The sequence below is a fragment of the Sciurus vulgaris genome, assembly GCF_902686455.1.
Source record: "Sciurus vulgaris genome assembly, chromosome: 5".
Lineage (NCBI taxonomy): Eukaryota > Metazoa > Chordata > Mammalia > Rodentia > Sciuridae > Sciurus > Sciurus vulgaris.
In genome coordinates, this window is record NC_136465.1 from 90,502,238 (window position 1) to 90,523,415 (window position 21,178).

General features: G+C 32.8%; 1 protein-coding gene across 23 annotated transcripts in view; it reads right to left on the reverse strand.

Annotated features, from left to right (window-relative positions):
* Positions 1 to 21,178, reverse strand: part of C2CD5 (C2 calcium dependent domain containing 5) — a 97,514-nt gene that overhangs the window by 20,621 nt on the left and 55,715 nt on the right. For all 23 annotated transcript variants that reach the window (XM_079141470.1, XM_079141473.1, XM_079141460.1 and 20 more), the window contains 9 exons: positions 19,043 to 19,157; positions 16,193 to 16,288; positions 12,749 to 12,940; positions 10,465 to 10,651; positions 7,153 to 7,317; positions 2,793 to 2,933; positions 1,315 to 1,378; positions 876 to 937; positions 546 to 644 (listed from right to left, as the gene is read on the reverse strand). In XM_079141470.1, the coding sequence (XP_078997596.1) occupies positions 546 to 644; positions 876 to 937; positions 1,315 to 1,378; positions 2,793 to 2,933; positions 7,153 to 7,317; positions 10,465 to 10,651; positions 12,749 to 12,940; positions 16,193 to 16,288; positions 19,043 to 19,157 (1,121 nt within the window). The remainder of the gene's footprint in view (positions 1 to 545; positions 645 to 875; positions 938 to 1,314; positions 1,379 to 2,792; positions 2,934 to 7,152; positions 7,318 to 10,464; positions 10,652 to 12,748; positions 12,941 to 16,192; positions 16,289 to 19,042; positions 19,158 to 21,178) is intronic.

A 21,178-nucleotide genomic window follows, 5' to 3' on the forward strand; every position in this document is an offset into this window, starting at 1 on the left:
TGTCTCTCTTATATTAAAAATACATTTTGTTCTTTCTTTCTTTCTTTTTTTTTTGATACTGGGGTTGAACCCAGCAGTGTTTTAAGCTGACCATATCCCCAGACCTTACATTTTGAGACAGGGTCTCACTAAGTTGCTGAGGGTCTTTCTAAGTTGCCTAGGTTGGCCTCAAACTTTTGATCCTCCTGTCACAGCCTCCAGAGTAACTCGGATTATAGGCATGTGCTACTGTGTTGAGCAAGAATAAATTTTTAATATTTAAATAGTAAGACTTAATTATATTTGTCAATAAATAATAAAAAGCAATACTTTAAAAATTTACAAATATATATACCAGATTTTTTATGAGATTTAAGTCATTAACTAATTTAAATTGCTTTTAAGAGGACAATTTTAGCATTTCACCTGCTGACAGAGATATGATTGATAGGTATATAAAAACAATGCAGCCTACAACTGTGTAAGGTATTAGAGACAATATAAATATTTTTTAAACGTCAAGATTCTGAAGGCCTTTAAATAAAATTTAGTCAGAAGATTCCTACCTTGAGCAAATTTTCACAGAGATCATTAAAGTTCTTATTGAGAGCTTGATTAGTCAGGTTAAGACTGCTTAATCTGATTACTCTTACTGATGTGAACATCTAAATGTGGAAAGACAGAACAGCACATCATTTTATGTTTTTTAACTAAATACTGTAACAGTTGATAAAAGTGCCAAATAACAAACAATAATTAATATGATATGAAAAAGGATAGTTCTTTTAATTGGCATATGAAGGTCAAAAGCAATGTCAAAAACAAAATAGATATTTAGATGGAACTTATTAAATGACTATGTGCTATCTGCTTAAAAAAATCAATAAAAGGTTTACCTGTATTTCTGATGTCCAATTATTTATACCAGGCATAATTTCTGTATTGCAACTATAAAAGCCTGCCAAAATAATATGATTAAAACATATGATAATCTTATTAATTTTTTGTCAAATAACATTTTTCAATTATATGAAATGCTAACTGCAAACCCTTTCATTCTTTTATCTAAAACTCTCTACCTGCAAAAAAACTTTAAACCATCCAAATAATTAGTTTTTTAAATATATAAATGTAAAAGTATTTTAAATCAGTTGTACCTAAGTTCTAACATAGCATTTTTAAGTTATGTGTTTTAAGCCTTGAAGCAGCTAAGAATATGACAGAATGTCACACTATGATAAAACCTTTAAAATAAAGTTCGTACTCTAACAATCATGAACTAAAATGCTGATACATGAAAATTTTTTTATCTCAAAGGCAATTTCTTCTGTTCACCTGAAGGAGGAGGAACATCAGTAAGTAAAGAATGCACATCTTCCATTGCATCAGTGTCATCAATCTGAAAGCAGAAAGGTTAAAACTCTTGATATAAGCAGTGAATGCATAAATATTCCAAATTTTTAAATTAATATATTTGCTTTTTCTTTTATTTATTTGTTCTTTTTAGATATATATGACAGTAGAGTGCAAGGTAGGAGAGGAAGAATAGAAGGTGTTCAGTGGAGTAAACAAAGGGGAATGAAGGGAAGAGGGGGAGATGGGAATAGGAAAGACAGTGGAATGAATCTGACATAATGTTCATTTACGAATACAGCACCAGAGAAACTCCACATCACGTACGATCATAAAAATGGGATCCTAATTAGAATAAGTTATACTGTTACAAAATTTTAAAAAGTTACTTTTATTATTTACTAAATAGAAAACTTAAGAATCAAGAAAAAGTAGAGCCTTTTTTCCCTGTTAAAATAAAAACATGAAAAAATAGCTTAATATCAGCAATTTTCTTCATAGTATTAATTACAAATACTTATAAGTGAAATATTTTACCAATTAAAGTATAGAGGTTTTTTAACTCAGACTTTTCTCAAGCTTTTATAAGAGCATGTTTCAAAAGACTTACAAAAACACATAAGAAATCATTATCTCATTGTTTTAAACTCATAAAATGTAATTAAGAAGAATCTTTTCATCAAATACAGAATTGTTTTCCAAAGGAATCAAATAGGGACAAAATTTCAATGCATATCTAAAGTTTATCTAAATTAAATCATAGTTTTCTTATTTCACAACATTTCCATTGTGAGTAACAATGAAAATATCTAGCTGGACACCTACTGGCATTCATTCTGTCCCAAAAACCTCCAAGCTTCCCCCCTCACATCACCCTTGGGATCCAGTCACTTTCACTCCCACTTCAGCTTAGCTACCCACTGCCATACCTCAACCCACTGTTCCCTAAGTGCTCCACTTGCAAGATCTCAGATATTCTCCAACCATAATCTCTTTGCACGATCTCTTACTGAATCCTCCCCTTTACCTTCAGTCCTCTGCCCACATCTGAAGCACTGTTCCCTACTAAGACTCTCAATCTCTATTTCTATCCCAACATAATTCTACCACCAGCTTCCAGCTTCATTGAGATCAAAACAACTGATTTTTTTCTCTCTTAACTTGCACCCTCATTTAGTTTCCTTTCCTTTGGATTTCAGAGCACTACAGATTTGAGGATTAGAAACATTCAGTCTACATTTTCATATTATTTCAACCCATATGCTAATTGTTTTAGGGCCAAATGCATTATTCCATTAGTCATCAAATTCTGTTATTTTCAGGTTTGTACAATTTCTATAATAAAACTTAAATGATATTTATCAGATGTAATAACACAAAAGAATCGCATCAATTTAGGATCTAATTGTAAAGTGTACATCTTCCAAAAGTTTTAAGAAATAAGTCTGATACAATATTACCTCCAAAACAAAAGCATCTTTTTTCCCATGTGAAAGATCTAATTCCATAACTTCATCAGAACTTTCTGATTGAGATCTTAAAAGTCTTGAGCGTTGTCTAGGTTCTGGGATGGGTGATCCTATAATCTCTTCAGCTATCTCCTAAAAGAAATATAATTGCTTTATATCACAAGAGGTTATATTTTCAATATGATTTTAAACTTCTGTATTAATAGACAACTTCCAACAGAGAAAAAAATCTGCTAAATAAATTTAATTAACTCTGTATTTAAGTATAATCTTTTTAACTATTTATAGAGGATATGGTTATTTCTTTTTAGCCATAATAGCAGTCTTACTGATGAACTATTCTAGAAACATACAACTGTCACTGAGACAAGGCAAAACTGACATCTAGTGTATAGACAGACATTATAATAAGCTCAGAAATCTATCACTCCTGACTAAGCATTTTAAAGTCTTAATTAGCCATAAAAATTCAAAGATCTACTTCCCAAAATAGTTACTAATCTTTCAAATACTTTTTTACCCAGAGGTAATTTTCAAAGGTCCATGGAGTAAAACGTAAAGTATGAAAAACATGAATATGTGAACAGATACATATACACACACATATTATGCATATATTTGCTGTGTAACTTATTGAGCTAAATAAACTCTAATAGCTATAATAATGATAATAAGTCAGTGTATGGTGAAATCTCATATGGATTAGTGAGATTTCCCCTATTACAAGAGTCAATGATCTGAGCTAACTAAAGATTGTAAATCACTGTTGGACACAAAGAATAATAAAAAAAAAAAAAAATGTGAATTTGTGAGCACAAGCCTATTACTGATATACCAGAGCTGTCTTACAAAATCAAGGAAATTTTAAGTAAAAGTTTTTCAAAAGCAGGATTTTAAATATTCACTGCTAGTGCATACTTTAGATAAAAGATGACCACTAAAAGAGGGGTGGAGTGGTGGGGGGAAGGAAAAAAATAACAGAATGAATCAAAAACTATTACCCTAGGTAAATGTACGATTACACAAATGGTAGGCCTCTACTTCATGTACAAACAGAGAAACAAGATGTATCCCATTTGTTTACAATAAAAATTTTTTAAAAATAATTAAAAAAAAAAGATGATCACTGCTGTTTCATAACATAATAATCTATGGAGTACTTTCACATCAATTTATTTTAATCACATTTTACATTAACCTGCCCTATATAAATTTGATGGGATGCACAACATAATGACTACAAAATAAGAAAGAGCGAGACCTGATGGCACATGCCTTTGTATAATACCAGAGACTTGGAAGGCTGAGACGGGAGGATCCCAAGTTTGAAGCTAGCCCTGGAAATTCTATCTCAAAATAAAACGTAAAAGGGCAGGAAGTGGTGCTCAGAGGTAGAGTGCCCCTAGGTTCAATCCCCAGTATCACACGTACACGTGAAAAGAAGCCACTGCAGTTCAGGGTGAAGAAATTTGACTCTTTGAAGACTAGGTAAAGACTGTCTAAAACAGTGGTTTTTCTTTTCTCAGTGCAATGTTCTTCTCATCAGATACCACATTTCTTTTTATGATATCATAGTAGCTGAGAATTGTTATATCTCTGTTCACTACATCACTGACCTGATAAATATAACTGTCTACTACTTAATATATTTAAGATTCATATTAAGGTTTCATCCCTAATACTATTATTCTAAAAGTTTTATATTTTATTTTGATGCCTTATATTATTTTAAAGTTTGATTAAGTGGTACCTACAGCTTAACATTAGAAACATTTTAAGAAAAAAATAGAATGATTATCACATCTGGGGTTATCTTACTGAGAGAAAAGGTGCACTACCCACATTTTCAGGGTGGGCTTACACTGGTTGTTGTACAAAATTAAAAAGAGAAAACTCTGATGTATATAGTGGCCTAGTAATTAATTTTGTATACTAGCTTTGTGAAACAACTGTGATGTTAGTCCAAAGGATTATAATGTGATTAGTGTCTCTGAAATAAAGACATATTAGAAGATTCACAAATTGATGAATCCTTTTATGGAAATATAGTCATCCTCAACATATGAAATCCATATTTGCTGAAATTTTTTAAAAATTGTGATAGATTTACCCTCTTTCCAAAATATAAGCTGTGTGACACATACGAACAATTAAATAAGTACTTACTGAATAAAGTAACTTAATTCACACTCTAAATACATCTCTATCTTCGAGGGGCTTACATCATTAATCCTCAGTATCTTTAGGGAATTGGTTCTAGGACTCCTCAAAGTTTAATTACAATCTGTGGATGTTCAAGTCCCTATATAAAATGGCACAATATTTACATATAACCTACAATATCCTTCTGTGTCCATTCATTCATTTTCTCTCTCTATCCTTTGCAGCGCTGGTGACTGCACCCAGGGCCTTGGGCATGATAAGCAGATGCTCTATCACTAAGCAACAACTCCAGCCCCTCCCATATACCTTAAATTATGTCTAAATTATTTATAATAACTAGTATAATGTAAAAGTTATGTAAATAGTTGTTATACTGTGTTGTTTAGGGAATAAAAAGAAGATAAAAGCTGTATATTTTCAGTATAGATGCAATTGTTTTTTCAAATATTTTTGATTCAAGGTTAGCTGATTCCATAGATACTAGAGCATGCCTATAGAAGGCTAACTATATATTATACTAAAGAAAGACAGACAATTATATGTAATAGGCAGTATGACTTGCAGACATTATGGTATAACAGAAACACAATGGAGGAAGAGCCTTTCTTTTATGGCAGGTCAGAATGGATTTTAAAAAGTGATAAGCACTGTTGAGTAAAAGAGTTCAATTTATATCATTAGAACTAATAAATGAAAAAAAAATAAATGGAGTTCTAACATGTAGCTTCATAAAGCATTCTCCCCAACTGGCATAAACACTACAAATAGATGTTCAAATAGCAAAATACACTTACAAAAGAAAAACGTACAGCTATTATTCATTAAGATAGAGTATGAGAACTTTTACAAAGGTTATTTTTCAAGTATTAGTATATTAACACATCAACATTTTGATTCAACTTAAAGAAGCTCTACATCAATGTTGCCCAACAGAAATATAAAGCAAGTCACACAATAAAGTAAAAAAAAGCAGATGAAATCAATTTTAATAAAAGATTTTAACTTGATATATCCAAATATTAAATATCCAAAATATTAAATTTTCAACATGTAATCAATACAAAAACATTCATGAGATATTTTACATTCTTTTTCATATAAAGACTACAAAATTCAGTGTGTACTCCACACCTGGAGCAGATCTCATTCAGACTCATTACACAAGTGCCCCAGTGGCTACCACACTGAACAGCACAGCTCTAGGCATTAGCTTTAAAATTCTTCTCAACTTCACAACTTTGTTAATCTAATAAGACAAAAGCTATTTGTCTGAAGTTAGAATTCAGATGCTCTATTGTAGAAGACCTCAAAAAATGTGTGGTCCATTTTGCAATCCAAAATATTCCCTTTGTGGAAGTATTTCATGTTAGAGACTCATAAGAAGAGTTTCATTCTAACTCCAACACATCTTTCTTTCAATTCACACTGATGACAAGGCATCTGTAGAGGAAGAAGCACTTTGATACCTACTGCAAAACTGGCAAGAAAATGGACTGTGAAAATAACTGACAAATTGTAAAAAAGAAGCTGTAACTAAAATACTCTCCTTTTCCACTTGTACCATACATAAACAATTTTTCTTTTTACTAAAATAAAGAGCATTTATGATCATATGTATTTAATCAAAAACCAAATATTTATTGAGAAGCTACTACAAAGAACATTTTTAGGTATAAGACATACAGCCCTGACGGAGCTTCATTCCCCTGGTTATAACAGCAAAATTTAAAACTTGCCTGCATGTGTGTGTCATAAGTCACCTACAAACACAGAAAAGAGTTATAGAAAATAATAAAACAGAGAAGGATGACAGGAAGTACTGCATTTTAAACAGAGTAGTCAATGTAGGACTTCTCAAAAAGGAAACATCTGTGTAAAATGTTAAGGGAAGTGAAAGAACAAGTAACAAAGAGAGCTAATCTAAGTCAGGCACGGTAGCACACACCTGTAGTCCCAGCTGCTCAGGAATTTGAGGCAGAAGGATCACTTGAGCCCAGGAATTGAAGACGAGCATGGGCAACAAGGTGAGACCCCAAATCCCCACTGCCCAATCCCTCTCAAAGAAAAAAACAAAACAAAAAAACAAAAAAAACCCTAACCTAATCAATGAAAAGAAAATCCTTTATATCTAAAATAAGATGACCTAACAATAAGCAGTGTATTCACAATGTAGAATTGTTTTACTTACTGGAGGATTGATTTCATATAATTCTTTGTTCTTGGCAATTGTGTCATTTATCTTCTTTTGCATATGAGAGATATGCTGTTCATATGAACCATCATTAGGAGTCTTCCCAGCAATCTGAATACCACCAGGTGTTGGTAAAGCTGCTAAATATACACCTGTGGCAGACTTACAAAATAGGGAAATAATCAGATAAAATATATAAAGAATTATGGTCTTTTAAGTTTTCATATTTAGGAGTGTGATCTTTGCTCTGTAGGAAAAGACAACAAAGCATCAGTATACACACAAGGACATCTCTAGATGGGCATGCTAAAGTCTAACTGGTAATAGGAGGTAGTTTACTCCAGGGAGGATCTTGGGTGAATGGGAGACTTACAGTGTGAAAGAGGAAATTTACTTTTCAATGCATATGCAACAGTATTTTTAAAGTTTTTACCTTGTAAGTCTAAAAAATAAGCTTCAATAAAAAAGAAAAACAGCAAATAAATAACGAAGTTGCTATAAATGTTTTTCATGAATGAGTAGACAATTTTTAATTGTGGCAAAGTAAAAGGGAAAGTTTTGCAAGGTAGGAAAAAAAACTGAAGCCCAGGATATTGAACTTAGTCAAGACCATATTCAATAAATTTGAATCCAAGTATTTCTCACCGCAAAACCCAAGAAATTTTCATCACATCACCATAATTGCCACAATTTTTTTTTTTTTTTTTTTTTTTTTTTTTTTTGCGGTACTGGGGATCAAACTCAGGGCCTTGTGCTTGCAAGGCAAGCACTCTACCAGCTGAGCTATCTCCCCAGCCTGCCACAATTTTTTTTTTTACTTAATGTAAATTTATTTAAAATATTTAATTAAATAACTATTAAGTTCTGACTGAAATAGTTAACACAAACTATTAGTAATGGAAAACTACTAAGGGAAATATAAAACAAGATAAAATTTACATGTGTTCATATTTATGCTACCATAAGCAGAGCAAAAAATTAAAAAGTATAGCTCAGTGATAGAGTGCTTGCCTAGCATGTGTGAGGTATTGGGTTTGATTCTCAGCACTGCATATAAATAAAGAAAATAAAGGTCAATTGACAACTAAAAAAATATTTTAAAAAAGGTAAAAACAGCAAATTGTTAACATCAAAGGGGCACAATGGGAAGGGAAGACAATTCTTTTAACTTTGAATATTTATGAATTTTTAATTTTTAATTATTATTAGGTAATCAATTGTCAATTCTGTCAAAATCCATCCTAAAAGGGACATGACACTCTACAATGAAGTCTGAGCAGACAAAACTGATCTCAGATGTGCTCTCTCTTGATTTGTTCACTAGCATACATCACCCAAACCCAATATCTGATGTTCAACCACAGAACCCCTACTGTGCTGCACGAAACCACAGCAGCTTTCTTGGCTCCATTCATTAATGAGGCAATGGTCTTGAATGGTTGAGAACCACAGATTGTAGAACCAGACTGGACTGTGTTTGCAGTCCAGTTCCAGCACACATGCCATAACTCATTGTAGTCTCAACTTATCACAGCATTTGTACTTTCCTCTTGTAAAGTGAAGGCAGTACTACATTCCTTCCAGTCTAGCACAGGGCCAGACACCTAATAGACACTCATAAGAATATTAGCTATTACAGAAGCTACTCTTGAGATCTTGAGATTTAATTAGAGAAAATATAAAAACAGCACAAAGAACAAAATATCAAACAGCTGAAACCAGTGTCACTTAGTGATCAAGAAGGAAAAGGTGATTATGAATCAGAAAAGCAGCATGTGAGTCAACCTTAAAATTATACCAGGGTTATAAACTGGTTCCATAGGACTCAACCATCAGAAATATTTGGTGTAGTTGGCCATTAGTTTTTAAACCTTTAAATTTGAACCCAGGTTTTAGTTCCCACAGTACTCATCAATTGTTAGTCTTGTATTTAGCCCAAATTACTTAATTGTTATGTTCTCATCAAGCATGCAAATTTTTAGAACTCTGAATTAAACACTTTTCTCCACTTAATCTAAGTATCGAATATCTTAACATAAACCAGATTAACTTCATTATTACAAGTTTCTCTTGCTAAAAAAATGATAATCAGTTTATCATTATAATACAATTGTCCCCTATATACAAAAATTTATGTATTAAATCTTACAGAAAAGACACATGAAATAGTAAGCAATTTGGCATTTTATCTACAAAGATATACTCAAAAAAATTCCAAGTTCCATAAAGTTCTTAAAATTAAACATCTATGCATGTCTTTAAGATGGCAAGAGAATTCCAATTTGAAAACTGCCAGTGACAGAAAAAAATCCTGGCTGGCAAAGTATCAAGAATGTAAAAGGATTTCCAAAAATACTGATTAGATTCCAAATGATCCTTATGTTTTGCAAACCCCTACTTCTCTAGGTCCCTTACTATTTTATAAAAGCACCACTAACTTTCTCCACTGACATCTTTCCAGACAGAACTCATTTTCTCACAAGGCAAGGTGAACATGAAGTGGAGATAGAGTTTTACTCAGTCTCACATTTTACTGGCACTTAAGAACACACATATTTTGCTAGGCATGATGGTGCACACCTGAAATCCAAGCTAACTGGGAAGTGAGACAGGAAGATCACAAGTTTGAGACCACCCTGGGCAACTTATTAAAACTCTATCTCACAATAAAAAGTTAAAAGACTGAAGGGTAGTTCAGTGGTACAGGGTTTGCCTAGAATGTACAAGGCCCTGAGTTCAACCCCCTGCACGGGGAAAAAAGATAATTCACAAATATTTTATTACACATTTCACTGTTGGCCATAGGTACACATTTATGATGAAACTCATTTCTCTAACAGTAGGCAGGAAAACATTTAGCAATGTCTGCAAACATTTTTGGTTATCAGAACTAGAAGGGTGCCATTAGCATCCAGTGAGTAGAGTTAGGGATGGTGCTTAACATCTATAATAAAGAAGACAGCACTCAGCAAGAAGGAGTTACCCTGCACAGATATCAACATTGCCAAGAGGTAAAAACTCTGTTTTAGTAATTTGTAAACAATAATAAAATCTGGATCCATAATGGTCAACTTACTTAAAAGTTACAAATGATAATTTTCAGACATTTAATTACTAAAGTTATGGTCACAGTCCCTTAAAATATGTGAAAGCCTATCCCCAGAGTCTTCACTTCCTAAAATGTCCCCGACTCTCACAGGTCTTCATGTTAGTTTCTTCAACTAAGATTTTTTTTAAAAGACCGAATTACATAAAACAGAATTTACTACAACAGAAATCACAAAACCAACCAAAAGTTTCTAAACTTACTGCTAAGCCCATCAACATATTTTCACCCACTGTGATCTGAATTCTTAGTCCAAACAAAGCATTCATTCCTTTGAGTTTTAGTTTATTCATTAGCTGAGTATGTACTTCATATTCCATAAATGGCAAAAGATTACTGATAGCTGTAGCATTTGCTTCTGCCTGTGCTTTCTTTTTTAAGCGACATAACCTGTAAAGAATAAAAATTCAGTCAGTGGACAGTATCCTTGATACTATCTTAAGAAATGTCAAAAATTTTAGAACTTTCTAAAAGTGTACTTAATAAAAACATTTACTTGTTCCAAATAGGCTTATTAAATTATATCAATAATATTTTCTGCCATTTTTGTTACTATGTAAACTCACTAAAAGTCCTATTTCAGTAAACAGAAATGAAAAATTTCAAAATGTCTAAATGAAATAATATTGATCAAATCACTAGACAAAATAAAGTCTAATATTTCCTATGATGATAGATCATATACCATATGATGATAGATGGAAAGCAAAGGGAAAAATTATTTTAATCACTAAAAGAACACAAAAGTTACTTGAGCATTTATTATGGACCATAAAGGCTACCTTCAAAGGGACAAGAGAAAAATATATTATTTTTCAATGGCAGCAATAAAAAAGTCAGAAGGCAGTAATAAAAAGTTATCTTCAATGAACTAAAAAAAAAATAACTGCCAGCCCCAAATATGTTTTAAATATAAAAGTAAAATAAACACATTTTTCAGACAAACAAAAGAGATAGTTCATCACCAACAGACACATTAAAAGAAATACTAAAGGATAAATACTTCAGGTAAAAGAAAAACAATTCCAAGTGGAAGGTCCGAACTTAAAAAAGGGAATAAAGTAAATGATTTAGGAACATATTTCAGAAGAAAATTCAACATGACTTTGTAATGACTTTGATGTGGAGAGGCTGAGAAATAGGACAATATCCAAGACCAGATTTGACATGGAAAATTGGGTAGAGAAAGGTAGTTTTTTATTCAAAAAGAAAAGGCCAAAATGAAAAGATAAGAAAATCAGCAGTTGTACTTGGAACAAGTATGAGATGTCTCTGATATATCAAGATGGGATACGAAGTAAACAGGTACATAGATCTGAAGAACAGAATAATGTTATTTAGAGTTATAAATTTAGGAGTCATGGACAGATAGCATATAGATTTACAAATTGACGAGGGGCCAAATCCATGGCTCTCAAAAATCACAAAAGGAGGAGTCATAAAGATACTGAAGACTATATAGAATGGTAGGAAAAAAAACAGAATGTGTGACATGTTAAGTAAAAAAAATTTCAAAAAGGAGAAAATGACCAACTGTATCACTAACTGATGAGATATCAAAGTTAAGATGAGAACAGAAATGCCCAAAGGACTTGGTAACCTTACAGTTGGTAAGGACCTAGACAGTTACAACTGTTTGCTGTATGTGTGTCACAATTTAGAATTTCCTACTTCAGTGCATTTTTGGAAGCAAAAGCAACTCTCAACAGTTAAGTGAAGTAGTAAAAGAAGCACTACATAGCACTGTTTTTTAAAAGAAAAGGTCAATTTCCACAATGTACATTGTCATGGTTTAGATATGAGATATCTTTCAAATGCTCAAGTACTAGACAATGCAAGAATCTTCAGAGGTGAAATCATTAGGCTATGAGAGCTAAACCTAATCGGTGAATTAATTCACTGATTGGATTAACTGGGCAGTGACTACAGGCAGGTAGGGTGTTGCTAAAGGAGATGGATCACTGGGAGCCTGTCTCTGGGTTTACATTTTGTCCCACTCTCTCTGCTTCCTGGTTGTCATGTTCTGAGTTGCTTTCCTCCTGAATGCCCTCCACCAGGATGTCAGCCATGTCAGCCTTCTGTGGACTAAAACCTCTGAAAATGTGAACCCCAAATAAACTTTTTCTCCTTTAAAATTGTTTTTGACAGTTCTTTTGATCACAGTGGCAAAAAAGCAAACTAAAACATATATATAATGTAATTTAAGCAGTCTATGCTAAGTCACATCCCTAGCTTATAAGGAGATTAATAATAACCATAATGAACATTTGTACAGCATTTAAGTATTTAAAAACTCCTTTTGCACATAAACTTGTTTGAGTTTTACACAGAGATATTTTTTTCTCCTAACGTACATGGAATAAAATACAAGGTTCCAATAGAATTGCACAGCCTATCCAGGATCAAACAGGCAGGAAACAATAAATATTTCTAACTCTATGCCTGATAATTTTTTAGGGACAACAAATACTGTGTTTACAAACACACCTTGCTTGAATAAGACAACCTTTTCCAATAACTATTGCATCTGTTGGGAGGTCTATAGTTGTAAAGAGAACATCAGGAACTTTTTGTTTCCTACAGTTACAGCAGTATGTGAGATGAGCTGGAAATGGCATATTTAATTCATCATATGGTATATGGCAAAATCCACAGCCGGCAGGCAAATTTTCTTCAAGCCTAAATAAATACATTAAGAAAAATGAAGAAAGAAAGAATTAATTTTTCAGTTCCCAGAACACATACCAAAAGTAAAAAAGGCACTCTTGAAAATCTATGACGTTTTTCAAAAACAAATATTACATATATAGTACTTCTGTACAAATTACACAACTTCTACCACAATAGTAAGAATAGTAAGAATAAAACTATGACTGGTAAGAATTACAAATAACCATAAGATCAGAACCATACATCGTTCTGATGAGAGTGCCTTTAAAATAGAAAACCATTTTGTACCAATTTTTTTTGATGACTTACCAGCTTCACAATACCACTATTGTTCCAAAGATACTATATAAAAACAGATGGATGGACAATAAGGGTGATATTTTCCTAATGACTGACAAATGTAAACAAAAAAAATTTCTAAGAGAGAAAGAACATTTTACAATTAACTTATTTGTTAATTAAGTTGTTTTTAAAAAATACCTGGTTTTCTTTGTAAATGCATTTTACAAAGAAAAACAGGTAAGTTAAAAATAGGTAAACTTTTAAGATTTCTAATTTCCAATGACTATTATTATACTTCTGATAAACCAAACACTAATATCATAAATGACATACAAATCATAAATAAACCACAAGCGAACTATCCACACCTCCCCATTCACTGTAAAATGTCTGTTTGTGAATTTATTGTAGAATAATGAAACATGTTTTCAGTCACTAAATTTGAGGAAATCAAAATGAGAACAGAAACAGAGTAAAGCTCCATGGAGAACCCCAAACTTTCCAATAGCCACATCTTCTAGAGCTCTGAAAAGATGTGTCTAGATATCTTTAACCTAAGGCAGCCCACTAGAAGTTGAAATTTGGCAAGCAAATTAAAAACGGGAGGAAGAAAACTCACTATATACTAGAAGACAGGCATTCTACGGATTTCTTATATACATTTTTTTCACTGAATATTCATCATAACCCTCTAAATCACATTACATTACTCCTACTTATTATTTTTCTACTGTAGAAACATCATTCTCATATATTAGAAATAAGAGGGAAGTCAAGACAGATCTGAGTGAACTGTGTGACCCTCAACAGGTTACTTAACCTCTCAGAGCCTCCTTTGTAAAACTGGAATACCTACCTAGAAATGTTTGTAGGTTTTTCTGAAAATTAAGAAAACTACAGCTAAATATATATCCCAAACCCAATATAACACCTAGCAGACGGCAGCAAATACTAGTTCCTCTTCACTTGAAATCAACCCAGGATATTAACTTGGTAAGTCACACTTAATAGTAATGAGCAGACCTCCTCTTTGAATTTCAGTTTGAACCCAAAGCCCATGTTAGGAAGGGGCAAACCAGAACAATGTTTAACTAAACGCTTCACACAAAGTGAACATAAGTGGTGCATCATCGTAAGGGCTAAGAACAAAAGCATTAAAATTTATGAAAGCATTTGAAATTTGCTTTCTATTCTCCTACATTCTTTAAAATATATTTTTTTGAAAACACTAATAATTTTATAGCCAGAAAAAAGATGTTTTGTTTTTATCAACTAGAGATGGCATCTGTTGTCCTGAACTACCATATTGGAAAATTTATTACATCTACCCAAGCCGCGAAACAGAAAAAATCCAAGAATTGGAAAAAATCATTTATTAAATTAGGCTTCTAGCTACTTAAGAGTGAAATCTAGCTGGGCAGGTATTTAGCTCAGTGGTAGCTGAATGTAGCTTGCCTATCGTGTTCAAGGCCCTGGGTTCAATCCCCAACACAATCACACACAAAGAATTAAATCTACTAATGTGTTAAGAACTATATTGCAGGACTGAGAAAATTTACTAGTGAAGGCAGTTTTCTCAACAGAATATTATAATTGCTTAATATATTTCAAATTTATAACTTTGGAGGCTCTGGAATACAGACTGGTCAATATCCACTTAATTTGGACAAATAAAGATCTCACCACAGTTCTCTTTTGCCTAGAGTTAAAATATATTTCTTTGTTATATTCAGACTTACCAATTTATACTAAATTTGACCAAATATAGAATTATTTTTACTGCCTTCCTTAATTTTTGACTAATATATTAATACAGGGGGAGAAAGTAGACATGTATATTGTGGCATTAAGCATAATAAAAATGTATTTTATTCAGATAGACTGATATCAAATTAATACCTTATGTGCATATATATGCTTAAAAAAGAATATATGTGTGTTTATACATACAATTGATGGTTTTGTCTGTTTATGAAAAACACTGACAATTACAGAAACTAACAAAACTTTAAAGGGACTAAATAATTAACTAAGTCACATTTTACCCAATGCTTTCACTTTCTGTTTTACAAATACCAAAGTCACTTTCCATGAACTTTTTATATATAATTTTATACAATACAGTGATTTATTTTGTGAAATAAGAACCTTCTTTTTGAATATCATTTCATGACCTTTTTCTGTTTTTGAAAACAGAAAAGGTGATAAGGTGAAAGAAAGGAAAAGTCAAGTAAAATAAATCATTTCTATATTATAACAAAGTCAAAAAATTCCTCAACTGGTAGTTGTTACAGTTTGGATATGTCATATCCTCCAAAAGCTCATGTATGAGACATTGTAAGAATGTTCAAGGTGAAATTATTATATTTGAAAGTTGTAAACTAATCAGCGGATTAATCCCCTGATATGGATTAACTGGGTAGTATCTGTAGGCAGGCAGGTATGAAAGTTGGTCACTGGAGGCATGACCTTGGGGTTTATATTTTGTTCTTGGTGAATGCAGCTCTCTCTCTCTCTGCTTTCTGAATAACATGTTCTGTACTGCTTTCCTCTGCCACCACTCCCCTCCACCATGATTCTGCCTCCCCTTCTACCCTGAGGTATGGGCTCTGTTGACCATGGGCTGAACGTCTGAAACCATAAGAAAAACTAAACTTTCCTCCTCTGTGTTGTTCTCACCAGATATGTTGGTCACAGCAGTGCAAGAGTCAACTAAAATAGTGGTCATATGTGTCACTTACCATGATAGCAGAAATAATGTGTGCAATACAGTGCAGAATCCCATACTTACCTGTTAGCACAGGTTAGTTAAACATCAGTAAGGTGCTGAGTCCCAATTTCTACACTATACCACTATAAGCCACCCTTACAGAGAACTATCCTCGCTCTGAAGGGAAAAAAAAAAAAAAAAAAAAAAAAAAAGAGACAATCTCTCCCTTCTCTGCTATTACAGAAAATAAGGCAGGATGCCATGACAACCTCTGTTCCAAACAGCCCTCCATGGTGCCATCCTGCAGAAATCGAGGGTTCAGTACAGCCGCTGTGCCAGATGCTGATAAAATACAGACCTCTTCACTGTAAAACAGGAAAAACACAAACAAATTAATATTTTCAGACAATATAACTGTGGAAAATGCTAAATACCAAAATTATTACAAGAGTGACAAATTCAAGTTACATTTTACTAAATATTAAATAATATCACAGGATTTACCTTCTAAACCTGGGATAGAAAATGAAAATAACCTTATTAAAATGGAGAGGGCAAGAATTCCCTACAAATTAAAAATTGAAAAAAAGGTAAAATATAATATTAATGATGATAGCTACCTAGAAGATTTAAATGTTTCAAACTTACACAGTAACAAACTACACTGCTGATCCAATGATAATCCATTACATTATATTAGAATATTTTTTAAACGAATATAAACTTTTATTAAAACTATTCTAAAAATGTAACTACATAAATATCTATATTATTTTAGCTCACTCTGAATCTGAACAATTATAAAGGTTTACAATAGTATTCAAAATATACTAAATGGAGCTTAATCTATGTCAATATGTGATAGAAAATTTATTTTTAAAATAATTTTTAAAAATTCGTTACACATCAAACAATCAACATAACTACTAAAGGCTATCACCCAAAGCAAATGAGACAAGTAGCAGCCCAGGGATAAAATGCTAGAAACAAGGAATAAATAGAACATAAGTTAAGAAATATACAGAAGAAACCGTCATGTGAACCATGAGTGAGTACAAGAATACAAGGTGTAAGAGGTACGTGGGCACTGGTGATTTCAGAAGGAATAACATGAACCTGTGAAGGTTCTCAGTCAAGAGGTTCCAAAGCAGAAGTGAACCTCAAAGAGTTTAATGTAGAACACAAAGCAGGATGGGTCAGAACAGAAAAAAAATAAGTCAAATGGTAGGCAAACACAAAGTTTTTTTTTTAAGGTTGCGGGGGAGGAAATTTCTGGCAGATGAATTTGAACTTCTAAGTAAATTCATTGGACTAATATATAAAACAAAGACTCTTGCACCTATAAACCCTCCTTGAATTTGATGGCCTAATACTTAGACACATGCACCTGTGACCTATCTTCAGTCACGCGATACCCTCTGGCAGTCTTCATTTGCTATTCCTTTAGCTTTGTACAAACCCCATGCCTATTCTATTCATTTACATAAAGTATAGTCATTCCCCAAGATTACGTTCAAGCATCAGTTATATCATTAACACTTTCTTTCTATCCTCCTTTTGATATCCAGCTCTCTGGGATCTTGAAGCATCCTGGTAAATCTCAATCATAAAATGGATTACACTTCTCATAATTCTCCAGGAGGAATTGTAAATCTGATGGCAAAAGCTACATCTTTTAAAATCATATCCCTTGAACCTGAATGCCTACAACTCTAGATCCATGAATGAGGCAAGACTATCTGTATGAGAATAAAGCATAACAAGCATTACAAAGCTAGTAACTACCAAGAGTAGAACAGCTACTACAGGAATAGAATAGTTCAAATGTATAATACATGGTCTGCTACAGAAAAGGACCACCAAAGACTGAACAGCATGGCCCCATAATACTCACATTTACTACATTATAATGATTTTTCTCTAAAATAATGATCACCACAAAAGAATCTGACAGCAAGAATTATCCAAGAATAGAAAGTGGAAAATAGGATAGAAAGCGAACAGCTTCTAGCTGACATTACTCATACATTTTTGAACAGGCTGAAAGTAGAGTTCAAGGATGGCAAAACACCAGGTAAAGTCAGAACCAAGGAAAGAAAATGGTAAAACACTTAACAGGAGTCAAAACAAAAGAGTTATAAATGAGCAGATGAGTTGGTGGGAAAATATCATTACCTGAGAGTAAAATTTTAGAGTTTCAAATTTTTTAAGTGAAATAGTTTTAAGAGGTAATGACCCAAGCATTCAGGACACTGAAGTAGGAGGACACCAAGTTTGGGGCCAGCCTGGACAACTTATTTGAAATTCTATCTCGAAATAACAAATAAAAAGTACTGGGGATGTGGCTCAGTGCTAGAGTGCCCCTGGGTTCTGTCCCCTGTACTGGGGCTGTGGTGGGGAGATAATGAGGCCTGAAATATGGTTGAAAGTCAAATGGCAATAGAGCACTCTGGTATGAGAAACTTCAACCTAGGTAACTAGAGAGAATATATAACTAGAAGAAATAGAAGTAATGAGAGGCAAAAGAATGTTTGGAGATAAGTCTGTGAACAGTAAAATGGCACTTGATTTTAAAGGAGGGCAGGCTGTTCAAATGAAAGAGAAAAAGGAGCTGAGAAAGTCCTTTCTTACCTTGGAAGGATTAGGAAAGATGACTTGTTAGCAGAAGAAAGTTACCTTCCAGTTAGTAAATGGAAGTAAAATAAGTTTACAGACAAACTTTTAAGATACTTGGTAATTCATTTACAAAAGATCAAGAGTTCCAAATATTAAAGCATAAGGAATATGCAAAGTCACAAACCACAGTAAAATAGTGTTTATACTTGCTATGTGCCAGTTGTATATTCTCATTTGCTCCCTGAAGTGCTTTAATTGGATAAGTTTTATTTTCTCTGTTTTAATGAATAAACTGAAGCTCTTAAAGGAATTGAGCAAGGTTCCCTAAGCTTCACAATGATTAAGTGGGAAAGACGGCACACTAAATGTGGCCCAAAGCACCTCAAAGCCCAAGCTCCTGACCACCCCTATTCTTTGCTTTACATGTGCATAAAATTTTATCTCCTTTCATGTGACAAGCTAGATTCTGGTGCCTAGAAAGCCAAGTTGTTGTCATCATTTACCAGATGCTGGTTGACTCACTGTAGCCCACTACAGCATGACAGCCTAAGGCTTTAGCATGTGATTTTATTTCTTGTCTGATTTCTGCCCACCATGCGTCTCGAGTTTCCGGTTCATCTGAAAAATAAATTTTAAATCAGTTCACTACTCAACAGCACATTGTCTTTATGAATAAGCAATGTTGAAAATAAACATACTATAGGAGGTGAAGAAGTATTGCTCTATAACAGATTTTTAAACTTAACATCTTTAAAATGTTACTTCTCAAAAAGCATAGGATTTAGCATTTGTAACTTGGTTGCTAGAAAACAAACCACTCAGCTGTTTGCTTTTTACTTTAAGGGACACCTATAGGCATATACTTTATTAGATACAACTTAAAAAGTAGATCTACAGTTTCCAGATTCTAACCTTCACTGAGAGGATACCCTATGTCTCACCTGTGTGACTTACGTGTCACATCTATAAAGTTAATATAAATTCTGATTTCATTTCTTGGTACTTGATTTTATAATCCACTGTTTGGGTTCTTTCCAAAGACTTGTTAATGTTAAAAAGAGAAAAAGTTATATTCAGTCATCCTTCTACAGAGGTATGGATATAAAAGCAAGTGACATGAAATAAGGGAACTGGCCAATCAAAAAAAAAGTAAAATACATCTAAAAGATTAATACATGTAATTTGGCTAATGTGTAGAAGGACAAATTTCAGATTGGACATAATAAACTTTATATATGGCTCTTTAGGTCTGAGACCGTATGCTCGGTGGTAAAGTGCTTGCCTAGCATGCAGGAGACTTGGGTTTGATTCCCAGCACTGGAAAAAGAAAAAGAAAAAAGAAAAGAAAAGCTTAGACTAGCAGAATTATATTTTATTGCCACAGGGAAGTCTAATATTGCTTGCAATGGAGCATTTTAAATGGAGTAGCTGTCACACATACTTCCTAATTACTTGCATTTAGCTACAAACTATTGGTGAACAGCAGCTGCAAATTAGAGTAAATTTTTATGAGCAAAGATGTTAAAAACAGAATTGAATAGTCTATAATTAGCATATTCTGATTTGTTTCCTTTTGTGGCCTATTCCCATTTGGGAACAATTTGAAAACTTAATCAACTTTAAATAGGGTGCTAAGCGCTTACTGTGAAGTTTCCACAGAAAAGTAACTATTAAAACTGAAAACCAAATAATCCAACACCATTTTCTATTTTTAAATTGCAGTATATATCCATTTTCAAAATGTTTTTCAAAATAAGAAGAGTAAGTGGAATTATACTCACTATTAAAACAGTGAAGACAGCAAAGTAAAAAAGATTAGGAAGCTTGTTATAGCTCACACTCCTATGAAGTGATTTTGTTTCCTCCACAGGGAGGAGATCAGCAAAAGGCAGAAATGAGGAGATAAAAGTCAGAACTATAAATGATGCCAGCCAGTTCTTGAATAAAGTTTTAGATCCAAAACAGAGCTACCCTAAAACTTTTTTTCAGAAGAAAAGAAAGAATATAGACTTCAGAAACTGAGGAAAGATCAAAGTACAAGATAAAATAAAGAAAGAAGAAAGAAAAGACTACAATCTGTTAGCAGTCAATATTATGAATTAAGAAATGTGTGAAACAATTAGGAGGCCCTATTTTGCACAATACTACTGTGTTAAAGTCCTTCTTCACATTCAAAACTGAAATGTGTACATAACCAGCACAATACACTTTCAAGTTCAAACTCGTTTTTTTCTTCTAAGACATACGTGCTTGTATACCACTCTGAATATCCATTTAACATCCTTTCCTAAAAGAGAATTTTGTATAAGACAAACGATTACTCAAGTAGTTGCTCTCATCTATCAAATTATTTCTGATTCTGAGAAAACATATCACAAATAACAATAGAAGTATAACTAAAAAATAACTGTTTTCCTAAAAACCTACATGAAATAAAAAGCCCAACTTCTCTTAAACTCACTATTAGAATCTGCTACGTATTTTTTAAACCACTTTGGAAGTTTAAAATATTATTTCCTAAGGTCAATAATTGTATATTTTTAAAAGAATAGATTTTCTTACATTAGGTTTGCCTACATCTGTACCATTAACACATGGTAGCTTCTGGTTTAAAAACGAATTTTTACAGGAAATAATTC